At 44.0% G+C, this 17,867-nt stretch overlaps 1 protein-coding gene across 3 annotated transcripts in view; it reads left to right on the top strand.

Moving 5' to 3' along the window:
* Window positions 1-17,867, top strand: part of RPTOR (regulatory associated protein of MTOR complex 1) — a 120,910-nt gene that overhangs the window by 31,445 nt on the left and 71,598 nt on the right. For all 3 annotated transcript variants that reach the window (XM_021414621.1, XM_021414622.1, XM_021414623.1), the window contains exons 5-7: window positions 180-326; window positions 7,208-7,383; window positions 13,602-13,661. In XM_021414621.1, the coding sequence (XP_021270296.1) occupies window positions 180-326; window positions 7,208-7,383; window positions 13,602-13,661 (383 nt within the window). The remainder of the gene's footprint in view (window positions 1-179; window positions 327-7,207; window positions 7,384-13,601; window positions 13,662-17,867) is intronic.

Genomic DNA, 17,867 nt, shown 5'->3' on the forward strand with positions numbered 1-17,867 from the left:
AGGATTTGTAGATCCTATTAGTGGATGTTGGCTGATACTGGTCTTGATTAATATGTCCAGAGTTCAATCAAGGTTTTATGTTGTGGTTTCAGAATTAGGTTTTATTGTATGTATTTTATTACCAATAGAAGTGCTGTTGCCTCTCTGCCTCTTTGTAACTTCAGTGTTTCTCCTTTCAGAACTATACTCAGTATATTCCTCTGTCCATATACGACCTGCAGACTTGGATGGGCAGTCCTTCCATTTTCGTCTATGATTGCTCCAATGCTGGCCTTATTGTCAAGTCCTTCAAACAATTTGCACTACAGAGGGAGCAAGAGCTGGAGGTGAGATCTCAATCTATTGCAACACCTTTTGTTTCTGTTTGTGCAGTAGGGTTAAGTTTAAGCTTGTTTTGCCATACACGGCTGGAAAAACTGTTTAAAATCATGCTGTAATCCAAATTAGTTTGCAAATAATTTTGCCACTCCAGTCTGTCTGGTTTGGTTTGCTATCCTATTAAAGTCTGAATAATTTTTAATACAAGTGCTAATTAAATGGTAATGTTAATAGAATCAATTTGTGCCCTAATGGTCTTTTCTGCTGAGATAAATGCTGAAGTGAACTAGACGTGTTTGTTTTAGATTCAGAAGTGTAGTGTGTGGGTATGTATTTGGATGCAGTTTGTGTTGTTGAGCCAATGCAAAATTGTGAAACCAAATTAAATAAACCTGGTGCACGGAGGGACCGCCACGGATGATTTCGGTTTCAAAGAATGCTTAAGCTGGATGTGTTTCTAATGGAAAGCTGCCTTTCATTGCAAATGCAATTACTAATACATTTATTGAAGTAAATCTGAAATGCAGAGTGAAAGGTAAGGAGGCAGGAGTCGTCGTGCAGCAACCTGGGATGGCAAAGTTCCCTGCTGCAAGATCCCCCCGCTAGCTTCAGCCTGCATAGAGAGCATGTTTTTGAAAGGTTAACTTCTTACGCTCCTGTCGTTCAAAGACATGGAATTAAAATATCTTCAAGGAAGAATATTAATTAATAGGACAACTGACTGTAACAAGTATAACCATCAACAGATACTAATGCTAGCCCTAGCTCTGATTCCTTTCATTCCAAATGCCAGTTTTTGAAGATGCTTTCGTGATGACTTTTTGGCAAGTGGAAATAACATTTCTGTTAACAGACACCAGCCTAATAGCTTGAGACACGGAGATCTTTCCAGCATTCCTGCCCTTTTCAATCAGTGACTTTGCTGTACTTTGTAAAGATTCTTCCCAAAGTCTGTGGCTTGGGGGGAATATGAAGCTGCAGGCACGGATCAGTGTTATTGGTAATAGATGCCTTTTTGAAAGCAACAGGCTTTTTAAGTCAAGGAAAATGTCTGGTGATCATATTCTGCTCTCCTTTGTCAAGTTTTTTTTCTTTTCTTTTTTTTTATCAGCCTACAACTTTCATTCCAGTATCTTCTACAGTCTTTCTGTTTGTAAAATAAGCCCTTGGGGATTTTTCCTTTGTTTTCTCACTCTATTCCTGAGCAGGTTAGAAAGGACCCACCCTCACTCTCTCTCCCCTTCCCTGCTTTCTCTATGAGGTTCTTTTTCTCCTTGGATCTTGCGGGGCTCTGCAGTGACCCTGCTGGTGCCTGCTGCCTGGCAGGTATGGGGCTGGTGCAGGAAAAGCTCCTCTTGGGAAGGCAGGGAAGGAGGCCGTCTCCAGACAAGGACAGCTGGTTGCTTGTGTTCCTTCCCATTGTAACCACGTCAGCATTTATTCCAACAAAAATAATAAATTCTATTTGCTCAGTTTTTTTTACTTTGTCAAAATAAGTGGGGTGAATTGTGTTAGTATTTATTCTCTTTGCAACGCGGGTTAAAAATGCTAGTTAATTTGGTTAGAAGAATACTTCAGGTTGTATGTTGATCTTCCCCTCTGTATCTTCAGACTTCATTAGCTACTGAAGGCTCACTGAGATAACAACTTATTATTAATAGGAAGTGGGAGACTTGCTAACAGAGATAGGAAAGCGCTTGCAGTGCCGCACAAAATCTGGCTGAGAATTCACGTGGAATGCTCTGCGTGACTGAATTGTCCGAGTTCATGAAAAGCAAAGTGAAACTGGAACCGGTGCTCAGAGGGGCTGCTGGGGTGATCAAGATAATTGTTAGCCCATCTTACCGAAAGGAGATTAGAGGAGCTTGCTGTTTCCTTAATCAGATAGAATGAAGGCTGAGGGAAGATGTGGCTGTGTGTATAAATTCCTTGAAGGATAAGCTTATGGGAGGAGAAGTATTCACAGGATCATGTTGACACAAGAGCAACCAGGTGTATAGCTATCCATGAATAAATCTAGTCTAGAAGTAGGTAGATTTTGAAAATCCAAAGAATAAGGTTCTAGAACAACCTGCTGGCTGGGATGATGGAAACAGACTATTTCTCCACGTGTAATTTTGTGCATCTGAGAACATCCCTTGTATGAGATGGATGCTGCAGGTAGCAGGAGGCCGTGCCTCCAGACATTGCTGGCAGAGATTGTGATATCGCAGTGTTCTGCAAACTGGCACAAACAAACCTCTTGCTGCTGGGGATGCTGTGTCAAGTCGTGGTATCTCTATGGCTGGGGTGTGCTGTGCGTATGAGGCCTTCACTGTTTCCTGAGTGTTTCCTGATTTTCACTCACTGCAGCCCTTTGCCATGGTAAACTACTGCAGTAGTCGACTGTGAGTTATAAAGTTGTTATTCTGTAGGCACAGCTAATACGCAATTTTTTAGATACTGATAGTAATGTGTTTCTTCTTAATATGCCTTCCATTAGATATCTAGAAATTAGTTGGTGAAGTTAATTAAGGAGAGAAAATACTCTGAAGCATAGAGAGGGTGAGGAAGGGATTACATGCCATGACGCTGCAGTAGATGGATAGTCATTTGACACAAGCTACCAACTAAGAAATGGAATTTTCAGATTAAACACACATTGTAGCTCATGGTTTTCATTAAATGGTGTGTGTCATACTTAGAACAGTCAGAATTCATATTTTTTCCCATTATTCTAAGTCTTTTTTTGAGGTCTTAAGTATGGTCAGGCAATCTTTAAATGCATTTGAGAGTTAGGCAGACAAGCCAAATATCAGTGACTTTCCAGGCAAATGTGGAGGCTTCACTTTGTGCAAGATGAATGTTTTTATCTGCAGCGTTACAGCATTGATCAGTGAGGGCTGGGATGTGGTCTTCATTTACCAGACTCAAATCCAGCCATAGGGATCCCTTCTCACTGGCCAGGTGCCATCAGATTATCTGTAGTTCTACCAGAACTGTACAAATTAATCACAACATGCTTAGAGGTATGCTTGCAATTCCATTCTATTTAGTTTTTGTTGTTCGTAGAATATAAAGGCTTTCTTAACTCTTTCTTAACGTGAAATCTGAATCTTGTTCTGTCTTCAAAGAGTAGAGGCACAAAAAGAAATAGCTTGTGAGTGATAGAAAAGCAGCCAAAGCTTCTCTAAGATACCTGAGGAAAGATAATATTGTACCACGCAGCGCTGCATTGTCTTCTTTAGAGAGCTGCCTCCAAAATAGCACTTGAATAGTAAATCTAAAAAATGCCCTTTGTTAATAAATAAGATATTGCTGATCTGTGTGAGTGAAGAGCTGCACGGATAGAAAGAAGTACATCGGTTTCAGTAAGATGATGATGATGGCTTTGTGTACCGGAGGCAGGAATCTGTCACGTCTTATCCTGGCAGACACATTGCAATTGGAAATATTTTTTATCTTCAACGAGATTGCTTCCCTGAGGGAGGCGAGGAGGAAGGGCAGAAGATGGAGCTCGGGGTCCCACGGGCACCAAAGCCAGCTGCAAACAACACCCAGCCATTTAGCACCATGGCCTGGGTATGGCGACCTAGGAACAAGTGTGATATATCAGCTTAAAGGCTCATTTTTGCAGTTGGTCCTGCCTTCCTGGGGGGGATGGGGGAGGGGGAATATGCAGTGGAAGGGTTGTCCTAATATTTGTAAGATCGCTGTCGTTTTCTTTTCCCAAAAGACATTTTTCAGAGCTGGAAACTGACCCCGGCTTTTGGAAACAGGAGTTCCTGCTGTTGCTTTCCTGCTCGATGTCCTGTTTGGCACTGCTGAGCACCATGGCAGGGATGCTGGCTGCGAGGAGGTGCCGGGGCTGGCAGCACTGACCTCGTGCTGCTGTCAGGAAGCAGCAGGGAATGGTTCCTACAGGGCTGGCAGTAACCTAGTTAGAAAACACCTTGCATATGCCTGCTTTCGAGCTTGCTTATAACATATAATGGAAGTGAAGGCAATGGATGCTTTTAATCATCTCATTAGCTAGCTCTGATGATTCTATGGGTGCATATAAATACAGTGTAATTCTGGAAAATTAAGCAGATGTTTTAAGTGTGCTGTGCTAACAATGATAAGGCAGTAGGCTGGTTCTTTCTGATTAATTTTCTGTGTAATTTGTGACATTGCGTTTCCTCTGACTCATAATTATTCCGTACAGAAAAGATCTGTAGTCTTAAGGCCACATTTGAGATGTACAGAAACGAAGGCTGAAAAACGTCTTCTGGATGTGTGCTTTGCTGCAGGAGAGGCAGCACTTAGGGTTTGCAGCTTTGTTGTTTGAGTTTCTGGCAGGGCACCTTACAGCGGCGTGCTGGCGAGTTTTGCTCCTCCCTGGCTGGGAGCTCAGTGCTGCGGTGGCAGTGCCTGTGCTTCTCCCCTCCAGCAGCACGTGCAGTCCTCATCGGAGCTGAGGAACTCACAGGTTTTGTTTTTCCATCTTCAACATTAATTCTCAAAAAAAAAAAAATTAGCTTAACAACGGGGTGGCAGAATGTTATCTGGCATTAGCATCGTGTCTGGGGGGAGAGATTTTCTAATCCACCATCTGCTGGGAGAGAGGAACAAGATCTTCTGCAGGGGAAGAGGATTCTCATAGCAGAATCCTGTCAAGCTAGCAGGTCTGGTCAACACTTGCGATAACAACAAGTTTCTGTGCTGGGTCAGTTTCTCCCGAGTTTAACTTAGACGTGCCTGTTGGTAGAATCTAAAACCACTTGTTTTTTCGTCAGGTGTTTGCTTCTCAGTGTGGCTGCGTGTGTACATAAATGCTTCCAGTAACAGCAGTTTAAGAGACGTGCATTGTTTTCCTTTCTGTTAGTCCCAGGCAGCAATGCTTGCAAATCTGTTAGCTTGTCCTCCCGACAGTGCTCTTGCAAATAACAAACCCAAGTGCTCCTTAGCTTGGGCAGATACAGTTTGTTTTCAGAACAAATTAATTTCCACCATCTTACCGGAATGACTTCAGCATATTTCTGTATCATTGAAAAGTTAATATTATCACTGTTATTTTGCCTGAAAGGCTGTGGCTTGTCAGCTGCCCTGAAGTAACAAAAAGTGAAATGATAAGTGCTTTGTTGATAGTAAGGGCATCTTTATAGGGCTGATCCAGTAAAGTGTGCATCGCTCTGTTCTGAGAGTGCGTTTCTGCTGAAGAAGCTGCGAGGTAGTTACGGGCTGCTGCAAGGTCTTCATCTAATTGCTTGTTTACAGAAACTGCTGAGACACGAAGAAACGAGGATTGTAGATAAATATGTATTATTAATAATTTTGATAACGTAGGGAAGCGGCGCATGGTTTATTTACTGTTCTTACAGTTGTGCATTAGTACGTTCTTGCTGCTTTGCTTTTAACCTTTTCTTAGCCATGTTCTTGCTCCGTGTCTTGCCCTAGTGAGGAGTTACCTTCATGAGGGAGCTGAGCAATCTCGTCACAGTTTGACTTTGGTGGATGCTCTGAGGATGCAAAAAAAAAAAAGTTAATGCTGGGCTTCACCCTCCTTTTTCTTTCATGCTGACTTTGTAAAAGAGTGTTTTGCTACATCATTATCCCTAAAAATCTGACAAGGTCTGCAATTACTAGCTGGTACTCCACGCTCACTTTTTGCTTGTTAATTGTTCATCTTCTAATGGGCAAATATTTATACTGCATGTGTCACGGCTTCTTTAGTTCGTCTTACTGTGTAGAAGCCAGGAGTTGAGCAGGAGCTACTTCCCCATCAGAGCAGAGAGGCACTACTGGTGCACAACAGCCATCAAGACTGCAGTGCTTCGCTCTGCTCAGAAAGCAGAAAATTCATCTAGATGTCCTCCCCACCTGTGGAGCCCATTTATGAGGATGCCCGGAGAGCAAGTCCTTCTGCAAGGAATTAATAGCTGTTGTGAAGCAGTTTGACTGCTTTGTATTTATATACATCTGCAAAGAGCTCATGCTTTCCCACAGTCTGCCATGCCTTTCTCCTAAAAAGAAAAGGTGTTTTCAGTATTGTCGTTATCTTCTTTTGTTATTGGCATACAGGGTAAGTTTTACGGAAGCGCAGTAAGGATTGCTGGGTGACATGAGCGTAGGTTCAGTTCCACCCAAGGTGCAGCATCAGTCTTGGCTGAAAGCAGAGCGGGGAGCAGGGACAGGTCTTAGCTAATTTGGCCAATTTGAGAAAGCCGAAGTGTGTCACCGCTTCCTCTGGGATTAGAATGGAAAAAGAATATTTAAAGAATCAAAAAACTTAATAGGTTGCAGAATTTGTGCAATAGCGCCTGAAGCTTCTCTGTAGCTTATCAGGGTGCTTTGCTAGGCCAGAGGAATATGACTGTGCCAGGCTCATGGTCTGTAATACATGTATTCCATTCCCCATAAACTCTTGTGAGACACAAAATTAATTTCCTCTTGAGACAGACGGAATTTCTCATTTATAAAGCTGGTAAAGAATGGGTTTTATTCGTCAGCTCTATCACCTTACTGAGCTGGGAAAAAAGGAAAAAAAAGGAAAAGGAACTGGCCAAAGTGTTCGTCTTTGAAAGGAATGTGTTCTGCTAGCTCGGATAACACAGCATATGGGTCACTGTGCTAGGTCTTTGCTTTCTAGGTCCTGCACGAAAGGGCAGTGAAGGCACTGCATACATTACAATTTCTTGGCTCTCTTCACTTAGGAACCTTTGAGCACCGCAAATGAGAATTTTAGGTGGCTGAAGTGTTTATTTTGTTCACCTGTTTCAGAAAGACACAGGGAAGGCTGTTTTTTCTCTGAATCCAAAGACCCGTTGCACTTTGTCCTCTCTTCACTGGTTATTTTCAAAATGAGCTTGAAATTTACTTTCCTGAATGTCTGAATTCACCAACTCAGTAATATCTGTGGTCCATCCAGGTGGCTGCAATTAACCCAAACCATCCTCTTGCTCAAATGCCTTTGCCTCCATCGATGAAGAACTGCATTCAGTTGGCAGCATGCGAAGCTAACGAATTGCTCCCTATGATCCCTGACCTGCCGGCCGACCTTTTCACATCATGCCTTACTACGCCAATCAAAATTGCTCTGAGATGGTGAGTATTATCTCCATTATTGAAGGCAAGCGCGTAATTTGTGTCGTCGTCTGATGAGATGATAGATTTTTTAATCCAAGTGCTTCATTTAACCTAACGTTTCTCTGCAGTATTGAATTACAAGATTTGAACTATGCGTGTGGGATGGACTGATATTAATCAGAGCTAGAAAGGTGAAAAAACTGTTATCTTCTACTTATTACATTTTAGATTCCAGCTCAATATCTAGGTTTGCTCAGATTAAAGGATTTACTGTTCTGGGAATTAAATATCTGCTTCTTCAGAGAGCAGAAATAGTACATAGTGCAATAACAACTCCTTGCAAATTGCCCTTCGTACAAATGATATTCCAAATATTGCAGCTGCTGTAAATAATGCAGGAGCATTAACTAATGCTGTAGTGAAAGGAACCGAGCGATAAACCGAAGAAAGATGTTACAGAAGGATACAAAATCCTGCTGGATGCAGGAGGAGCTTTCAAAGAACAGTGTTCTTACCTAGCAGTGGAGAGGAGCAGGAGCAGTCTGGTGCCAGCTGAGGACGTGGTATCAGGAATCCGGTGCGTGCCCGCAGGTGCAGAGCTCTGTTGATTCATTCCTATCAGCACATTTCAGTTGATCCTCTTAAGGTTGTTTGTAGTCCAGAATGAAAAACTCCAGGTCATTTGCTGAACTAGGTTAGAACAGGAGGAAGCATGTAGATGTGGTAGACAGTTGTAAGCAACTGAGCCACTGCATCTGCAAGAGTTAGGACTTGTGTTTTGGAGATGCTCATAATAACTTCAGGAGTCTGACATTCTCTCTGAGTTCTTCAAGCAGCAAACAAGGTGACTTAATGTGGCCAGGTTCTGGTTCAGGTCCATAATGCTTTTGAACAGATCACTTATGCTTGTAAGCACGGGCAAAAGTCTTTGATAGTTCAGCGGGACAAAGAGCTTCAGTGACATGAGGAGTATCTAGGAGGGAATGTTTTGGGAAGGTTAATGAGAAAATGGTTTTCCAACCCATGTGTCAGAGACCTGGAATCTGAAGTTGTGGGAGATTGGGCGAGGGTTTCTGCCAAGGAACGGCAAACCTCTGAATGAATGAGGCAGCTGTGCAGTCCTCTCAGTTGCAGTTCAGTTGCAATATTAGGCACTCATTAAAACTCCCAAGTGAGCTCTTGCAGACAGGCGACAGGGTTGAGCCTGCTGCTTAGCCAGAGGCATTTAATCTCTTCTAATCCTGAGAGAATGGGATGCTTCCAGGTGGGGGAAGGAGCACGCTGGCTTCCAGTGCAGCCGCTGCCTGGCAGCTGTTCAAGGCGAGCTGTCTGCCGTGAGTGGGGCCTCGCCTGCACACTGGGTGCTGATGTGGTGCTGGTAGGCTGCTCCTGAACTCTGCCCACAGCGTGAAAATTCTCGAGCTGCCTGCATAAATCCTTCTTTCCTTAAAAGCTGAGGAAATCACCACGCGGCAAAATTCCTCGAGGGGAACTTTGAGAAATAGCGTGTTACTATGGTTCCAGGGAACTACTTTTATCGTGCGGCTGCCATCAGATCACTGCTAGCCAAGCAGCATGATGCGAGGGAGTTAAAGATTTCAGCTGTGTTTATCTATGGAGGGAGGCTCTGAAATTGAACTCAGTGTTCTACCTGGTTAGTTCAAGGCTAGCCACAGGTGGCAACGAGTGCAACTTGGCAAATACAAACAAATGTGGCTTTTTTCTTTAAAAAAAAAAAATACTTCTTGAAAAGAGTGCAAAACCAATAAATGAAACAAAAAGCAACAAGGATTCGGCAAATCAAAGTTTGAGTTCAAGTTCCAGGGAGAACATATTCATCAAGACTCCATGTTAATGTGCAGTGAGGAGGAGTTAAACAATTGCTTTTCAGATTGTCTGAATTGAGGCTTGCAGTTACTCTGAGTAACTCATCATTGTGAATATGAGTTGAATCAATAGCAGGAAGATGCAGTGATACTGCTTAATTTTTGTTGTTTTCACTATTCTGTAAAGACTTTGTGGGAATCCGCAGCGTAGGCTTCGATCTCTGCTGAAAGATTAACTGGTTTGCAGCAAAACTGAAGCTTCTTAAGTAAAGTGAAAGCTATTGGCACTGGCCTTCGGTGTTCTCCTGTAATGCAGAGCTGTACTTGAGTTTGAGTGATCGTTAAGGTGAAGGCGTGAAGGCACAGGAGGAGTTGTTTTTGTTGGAAGGAAGTCCCCACCAAACATATAACCCCTTACACAACAGTGTTTAATGCACAGCTTAGATGTACTGAGAAAGGTTTTTCTGGATATTATGGTCTGTTCAGGAGTCTTGTGTTGCTGCATCTCCATGGGAACATGGCTGAGGGGTGACTGGGGCAGGTTCTCGAGCGGTGAGAACCTGGTGTGAGCGTGAGGTGCTTGGAGTTGGCTGGCATGTGTTTGGCAAGAAGCATTGTCAGAATGCTCTTCAGGTGTGGGATTTACAGCCATGAACCCCAGCTGTCCTTGGTGCTGTGCTAACTCCTGGTGAGGGAGGCATTTCCTGCTACCTCTAATCCAGTGGTTATGTGCGTTGCTTCTTGTTGCACGTATTTTAAAAAAAATCTCCTCTGTAGTTTGCAGATTACACTCCTTTTATAGTCCCTGTTGATGGCATTATTAGAATCATTAGTATTGTATCTGTATCCGTGCAAGGTCTGTAAATAAGAGCTTGGTTGCAGACCATGGTTATTTGCTGCAGTTAAACACAGTAGATGCAGAGCCAGACTGTGCTCCACATCCCAGCTGTTCAGTGCAAGCTGCATGTTGGTGTGCTGAGGCAGGCAGTTAGCCAGAAATAAAGGTGTAAGCCTTTGTCATTAAAGCTGTTCTTCTAATTCAGTCAGGCCCTTTTGTTAAAGCTGACCCAGAACTCTGCAGTTATTTTTGTAATACAACATTTTTGCAAGTCCAGACTGACAGGTTAACGAGGTTTCACATAGGAATTTATAGGCAAATGGAAGCTGGATGAATAAATTCCTCTGCGTCCCATTTTGTGTTCGTATTTGGAATTAAATTGATTGACAAAATCACTTAACGAATGGAGTTGCAGTTGCATCCACTTCAGTCAGGAAAAAGAAGATGGTGAGAAAAACACAGATCGATGGTGCCCTTCTGAACGCGGTGCACGAAGCTCTTAATAAAACCATCTGACAGTTTCAGAACTCTGGCATCTGAGTTCTGGGTAGCTTGGTACTGATTGTCTTCATGTGTAGTCACTGTTGAGAGCTGACATTCCAAATGTATGTTACAACTATATATAAGGCAAGCTTAAAGATAAGACATATGGATTGTCAGTCTTGACTGACCTAAGCAAGAAGGAGACCCAGCTACTGCAGAAACAGGCAGAAATCAGAATACGGTTGGTGCATTGGTTTGTGCAGATCTATCTATGTGTCTCTTGCAGTGTCTGCAATATAAAAGCAGTTATACTGGAAGTTGTGATCGGCGGCGCGTCGTATGCTGGTGTTACTGTCATTCCCTTAAGACATAAACAAGCTGCAAGTGTAATTTCACAATTTTACACTTAGAGGAGATGGCTGTAATTGTGTAGGCTGTCTGAAGGACCCACTTACATAAGGTTGTGGGGCTCCTGAAAAGTACAGGAAACCCCTCAAGCCAAAATAAACAAAAAAGTTTGGAAGCGACTCAGACTCAGGAGTTTTAAATGTGTGGTTGTGTACATTGGGACCCACGTGTAGCAAGCTTGTAAGTGCTTGACTCCTGCCCTCTGATTTTGTGTTGGGTCAATTGGACATTTAAGTGCTTCTTTCCAATGTATGTATTTTGCATTTCTGCTTGCAAGTTTGGGGGTTTAACTGAACCAATCCCCTGTCCTAGACTTAGAGAAACTCAACTGAGTTTCACAGTATTCCTGGGTTATCTGGGAAGAATCTGATTGAGCATTGTTATGCACGTTACTGCTTTTCTTCTCTATTGCCTGGTGTGTACTGGTACTTTTACTGCAGCTCTGACATCTCCTGCCTGATGACACCAGCCATCCACTTGAGACATCACATTTGGAGCCTTGGAGTGCTGAGAGGGGGTTGCAGATACAGGATGAGGAACATTCTGTTTACAAGTACATTTTCTTGGCAATCGCTGCTTGTTAGAGAGGAAATGCAGATAGTCTGTTAGCAGTTACATGGGGTCTTAATGAACTCATCTTTTTCAAAATCTTCAGAGGTGGGGATTTTTTAAAGCAAGTACTCCAATAGACCAAGCATATACAAAAGCAATAAGCACTTGCTGCTTTACTCCCATTCAGGTGGATATCACAGATCTGTGGTGAGGGCAGAGTGTTCTTCTTCTCTAAGTCAAATGCAATCTGGTTGTATGTTGTCAACTTTCAGGAGCCAAGACTTGAACTAAATAAGCTTATTTACATCTTGCCCACAATGCAGCTCCCTAAGGAAAGTGCAAAGTGACAGCTGTGCAGCACATTTAATAGGTGAGAATGTCTGTTTATAGGCGACCCTCAAAGGTGTGCCAATCTCACTGCTGCAGAAATTGGAGGGAATGTTGGCCCAGTGGCATTTCTCGTGTACACACATCCTGAGTATCTGTATGCATGGGGGAAGCTTTCTGCTTCTTAATCCAGCCAGCTGTAATTGAAAGCCTCGTGCTCAGGAGAAATGCTTGCAAAAAGGAGGCTAATATATTTGTTTGCCCTGAGGCAAATGCACTCCGCTGCCAGGTGAGACCCTGCTCGTCAGCTCGGGATCCCTTGCTGCCTGCCCAAGGAACCTGGCTGCACCACGGGGCTGGCAGCTCGTCCTTCTTCTGCAGCGTGCCTCGCTGCCTGCAGCTCTGTCCTATTAATCGGGGAGCTTGTAAAATATTGCTGAGTGCTGAGGTCAAATCATAACTCACATGGGAGGCTTCCAAAGTAAATACAAAATGCTGCGTGACGTGGTGATAGGTGGTACCCTTTTCTTTGCGGAAAACAAATGTAGAACAGCCCAAAGTTGTGCGGGCTCTGCTTTAATCCTTTCAGATATGTCGTAATGTAGAGACATTGAGCAGCACAGTGAGAAAGTGTTTTGGCATCCACAGTCTGCAGGGAGATTCCAGTCTGAATCCAATAACCTAATTCTGCCGTGCTGAGATCTGCTCGCAGTTTTTGTCTGAGAGCGGTGTTTCCCTCCGTGGCTCTGTAATGCAGCATTGTGAGGAGTCTGTGTCTTAAGGGATCATGCAGGGGTTCCGCTGTAGCACTCACAGGTAGTTTCGTGCCTTTTCTTTTTTTGTGTGATGGATGGCACACACCTCAGGAAAGCAGCCTGGGGAGCACTTAGGTTTTCAGAGCCCATCCCTGGTCTTGGCAGTAATGGATGTCCTGCAGGCAGGGGGGACCACAGGGACGACCAGGGTGTCTGTAAGGTTTCAAAATGAGCTCGGCACATCTTGATCTTCAGAGAAGTAACTGTTCTCTGCTGTGCTGGGAGAGAGCCTTGTTTTGTGGGTGTCACGGAAGGGAGGGGCTGGGGAACCCCAGCTGCTGCGGGGCCTCAGCTCCAGTGCAGGGGCTGAATACCAACCTCATGTGCTGCGGGGTGAGCTCTTACTCAGCAAAGAATGGATTTGTGAATGCTGAGAAGCGGGCCGGCATCGCAGTGACACCGAGAGGAAGTCACTGCTCCAGCTCCCAGAGCTGTTATTCCTCCCGGAGCTGTGGTTTCCCAGCTCTGCTCTCTGGACCACAAAGCACATCCCAGCAGCGGGGCTGGCGGCCGTGCTGCCTCCTACCCGTGCCCAGCGCGGTGCTGCGCTGACGGCGGTCCTGGAGGAGCAAGCAGTACTTTGCATTGCTGAGGAAGTGGAGTCAGCATTTCTTTAATTAAATAACTGTGATGTTTGAACATGACACATCGCTCCCAGCCTCCCTCACCCGCCCTGCCTGCAGCACCAGCTCCTTGGGGACGCTGGGCACCGCTCCCCGTTCCGGGGCCTCCCTGGGGACCCTGCTCCCCCCCGTGCACCGGAGAGCTGTCACCGTGACAGTGCTGGAAACTGCTGCAGAATCACGAGTGTGACAGAAACAGAGGGCCCTGTGTGACTCCGGTTATGCTGGGGGAAAGTTTTCCACCCAAACATTATTTTAAAGGCAGAAACACTGTAATAAAGAAACCTTCTTCCTTGTGTTTTTCCGCAGACCTTGCAGTTAAATATACAATTAGCGTGTTTTGTTTTTGTTCTCTCCCCCACAGGTTTTGTATGCAGAAGAGTGTCAGACTGGTGCCAGGAGTCACGCTGGATTTGATAGAGAAGTAAGCCAAATTTTACTTCTTTTTTTTTCCCCCCCGTTGCTCTGTTTCCTGGTTATTTCCTGCATTTCTCCTGTTTATCCAAGAGGAAATTTCCTGCCAGCCTCGTGCAGGGTCCCTCCCTGATGTGTTTGCTGTCCACGTCCCGTCGGGGCCAGCTCTGGCTGTGAGCACTTATGGCGAGGATGCGCTCACCCCGCATCACCAAAGCCACCACGAGCAGAAAAGTGCTCACCAAAACCACCGCCTGTCGTTTCCTTGCTATGCTGTCCTGTTATCCTTTCTCCGATAGCGTTGCGTTTCTGACTTAACACTGAAGCGAGCTATAACCCTTTTACCCAAACAATATTTGAGCGTAATTACTGATTCTGAAGCAGCTGAGGGAAGCAAGCTGTTCGTAAATCTCCTTCAGTTTATACCAACAAGCTGGCCTTTGAAATAATAATTGCCCACTGGAGTCCCTGCTGGCTTTTCAGACTTTTTTTTTTTTAATGGGAAGCATGTTCTTAAAGTCAGGGCAGTAGATGCAGGCGTTCCGTCCTCCCTGCGGATTATTTTTGAATATCCTATTCTGGGAACATTGATACACGCACACAAACCGGGAGTAATTAATTAAACATTGTTCAATTTCTGAGGAGTTTGGACTCTAGAAATATCGCTGTCAAGATGGATTAGAACAGGCTGCATGTCTGCGCTGCTGACGTGTGGATGCCCACAGCTCAGTTACCATCCTTTGTCTGAGACAAAAGCTGCAGAACCGAGAGGCATCCTGAAGGGGTTGAGGAGGCAGGGATCTGGGTAACACACGAGTTTTCAGAACAGAGATACACTACCAGACTTCCTTATTTTTCTAATAATCTTCCGAATAGTGTCGCAAAGTGCAGCAGTCATTCATTGCTCATGCTGCCCTTAGCAAATTGTCAGTGATGGCAGAGGCAATGAGGAAAGGTAAGGTTGCATCAGCTAACATTTCTTGTTCAGGTTTTGCTTCAGTAAATCATTCCCTGTTGAGTAACTTGCACGTTTCTCGTTCTGATGAGGTTAAAGATGCTTCTCAGTGCCATTAGTTCTTCTGCAGTGTGTATTTTAAGAGTAGACAGGCTTATCAGGAGTATCTGAGTGTTTAATCATGCTAATTTTACATGTGAAAATTTGATTATCCTGTCTCATTTTGGTTGGAGAAACAAAGCATTGATTCTGCACGGCTGTATTTCAGTGGCACTAGTCTTAATCAAAATTAAAATCATTTTTCAGCTTTCAAGAATGGACACGAGACCTGTAAGGCTGACAAGCAGTTGGTTTAAGCTGCATTTATTTCCTAAGTTTAGTTGTTCCCTGCCCTAATGCAGTATCTGGTTATTCAAGCCATGTAGCCGTGGACTGCCAAAATAGCATCTAGACATAAGTTGTTTCCACGCCTAGACCAGTATGGCCCACAATGGAAGATTGTTTTAGGGATCATTGAGGGAGCTCCTTTGAAGGAATAGAGGTGACTTCTTTCTGAACCAGTGAGCTCGTCATCGGTACAGGCTGGGGTCTCCTAGGGTCACTGAATAAATGTGGTCTGGAACGGTGACTGTGTTATGTTAATTGTGATTAACATACTGCTACAAGAGGGTATCAAACCAGAGAACATATGGCAAGGGTCAGTATCGCGCTGAGCCAGGTGGCTCAGGAGTTGGCTTCACTGAACCTTCGTGTTGCTGAGGGTTAAAAACTCTTTAAATAACCGTTTACTGGAAAAAATAATCCATATCCGTGTTGATAGTACCACAGCATAGGTGGATTGTGTAGGGTCATAGAATTACAGAATGAGCAACGTTGGAAAAGTCCCTCAAGGTCACCAAGTCCAAGGCTGTTTTAAAGGCTCTCTTCATGGAGGACGTACTAGAAATAGGTTCCTGTAGATAGCGGGTATTTAAACCCCCACGTCATAATCGGCTACGTATCATCAGGTATAGAAAACACGTGTTCTTTATTGCAGTCCCAAGATTGCCCTCGAATACTTCTCAATTTGCCTATGTGTATATTGTAATTTATAATTTAGTTGTCTTTAGAACTGTGGAGAGAGTTTATATCCTAATTAGGCTGCAGAATTTGAGACTAAATCAGTGCGCACCTTCTTTGAAGGGCCCAAATTTCGAATTATTTAGGCTAAACCAGCGTCCTGACGAATAAATGCATGGTGTATCCTGACATGCGTTTCTATTACAAATCTGCTGAGATGAAGCAAAAAACAAATAAATAAAAAAAAAATCCCTCATTTAAAAATAAAGATCTTTGCTGGAGCCAGGCAGTAAAGTGTAAAGGAAAAAGCAGAGGACGTTTAGGTCGGTGGAGTGCTGAGAGTTTGGGGAGCTCTGGCTGCCACTTCACGAGCCTGTCTCCTGTGGCTGCACTGATGCCAGGCATCCCTGCTGGCCCTGCTGGTCTCTCCTGCCCGATGACAAGTTGTCCTGTCATCTCTGCCAGCACAGCTGGCTGTGGGGCTCCTGGGCGCAAGGCTTTGTTCTGCCTTTACCCATTTTTAGAAATACCCTGAGGGGCAGTGTAACTTAGTGTAGGGTGGGGTGGGAGCTGGGTACCAAGAGCCGGGGGGCGTACGAGAGCGCGTGGATCTGTATTGCTGCATTGGGCTCTCCCTCCTGAAGTCACGTTCTCAAAAGAGCGACAACATTATATCGCTTTCCTGGGATTTTTTTTTTCCCCCCGGGTCCATTTGGTGCCTGGTAAAGAGATGGAAATCTTGTCCCCCACTGTCAGGGTTTGTTACAAAGGGCCTATTCTGGATGTCACGTAGGCAGGAGGCTGTGGGAGAGATCTGTCTTGCTGCTGCAGCACACGCTGCTGCTGCTCCCAACACAGAGCCCGTCTTGGGGCTGTCACTCACCGGCACAAAATCTATTTATAAAAATGGTTAGAAATAATAAATTTGAGACTAAAATTAATTTTGTTTCCATTTAAAGCATTATGGACTGTCAGGGACCAGAAATTATGTATGTTTGAGCGTCTATTGATTATTGGTGGTGTTCAGGAGGAACCTATTTAAAGAGGAAGTAGGAAAAATAAAATCCCAAGTTATCACACAGCAAAAATAATGTAATTGGAGAAAACATAGAAATGTTGCTGTAGTATAACAAATATCTTCAGTACGTGCCCTCGGAACTTAATTAATCAGTTGTGTCAGAATGGTAAATTGGAGGGTGGGCGGTGGAGTGCAGCTGGTTGCTTCCTAATTCTTTTTCCAGGCGATCTCAGTTGAAATCACATGCAATGTGAAATTACAGTTATTCAGCCAGCCACGTGCTAGTCCAAATCCTGACATTCTGCAACTTGTTCTTCTAATTATTCTAATTATTTGATTTATACTGGGAAATCTGATTCTTAGTTTGCCTTGAGGCTCAATCTAGGCAGCTTTCAGCCCCTTTCATTTTCTCCTGCAAAATTCAGTAGGAAGCATTAGAGCGCGTATTTCGGAGCGTCGTGTTTTAGTAAGTGATGTTTGGTCAATGGCGTGATGATGCTGCGCCATGCTACCTGTCTGCAGTAGGTGGCTCGTTACTACTCGACTTAGGGAAGACGCCACTTTTGGAGATACTGGTCTGAAAGGTTTCTGTTAGGCAATAGATCTGGTTTTGCTGATACTGAGTATTTAATTTTATCACTCTTGTTACAGGGTAACGGTCTCTAGTGTAGGCAAAGTCTATTGTATATACAAAGTGGAGATTACACTCAACAGGATGGTTTTCATGGCAACACTTCTTTGATATCTTTGTACAGAACGACGACGGGATTGAAAACTAGTGTGCGAAGCCTGGCAGAAGTCTCAAACAAATCATTTAAGGACTTGAAACATTTTGTCTTTCTCAAGGAGTTTGCCAAGGTTTCGGGAGCTCCATCACGACACCCCTGTGCCATCCGTGTGATTTGTGACAAGAGCACGTTGTCTTGGAGCCCATTAGCTGTGTTGATCATTTCTAAGCAGTTCTTGCCAGTTCAGGAGATTGCCACAGCACATATGCTGTGTGCAGTATTGTTTTGCCATTTTCTATGATATAGTCTCTTATTTTTTTTTCCCTGAGGCTGTAAAAAGTGAAATATACTTGCTTTTTTTCCCCAACACTAAAATGATTGTGAATGTTTGCAGTTATAAATCAACGCCAATGCGTTTTGAAGTCTAAGTATCGTATCGCATATCTCAACAATATA

The sequence above is a fragment of the Numida meleagris genome, chromosome 17, assembly GCF_002078875.1.
Source record: "Numida meleagris isolate 19003 breed g44 Domestic line chromosome 17, NumMel1.0, whole genome shotgun sequence".
Lineage (NCBI taxonomy): Eukaryota > Metazoa > Chordata > Aves > Galliformes > Numididae > Numida > Numida meleagris.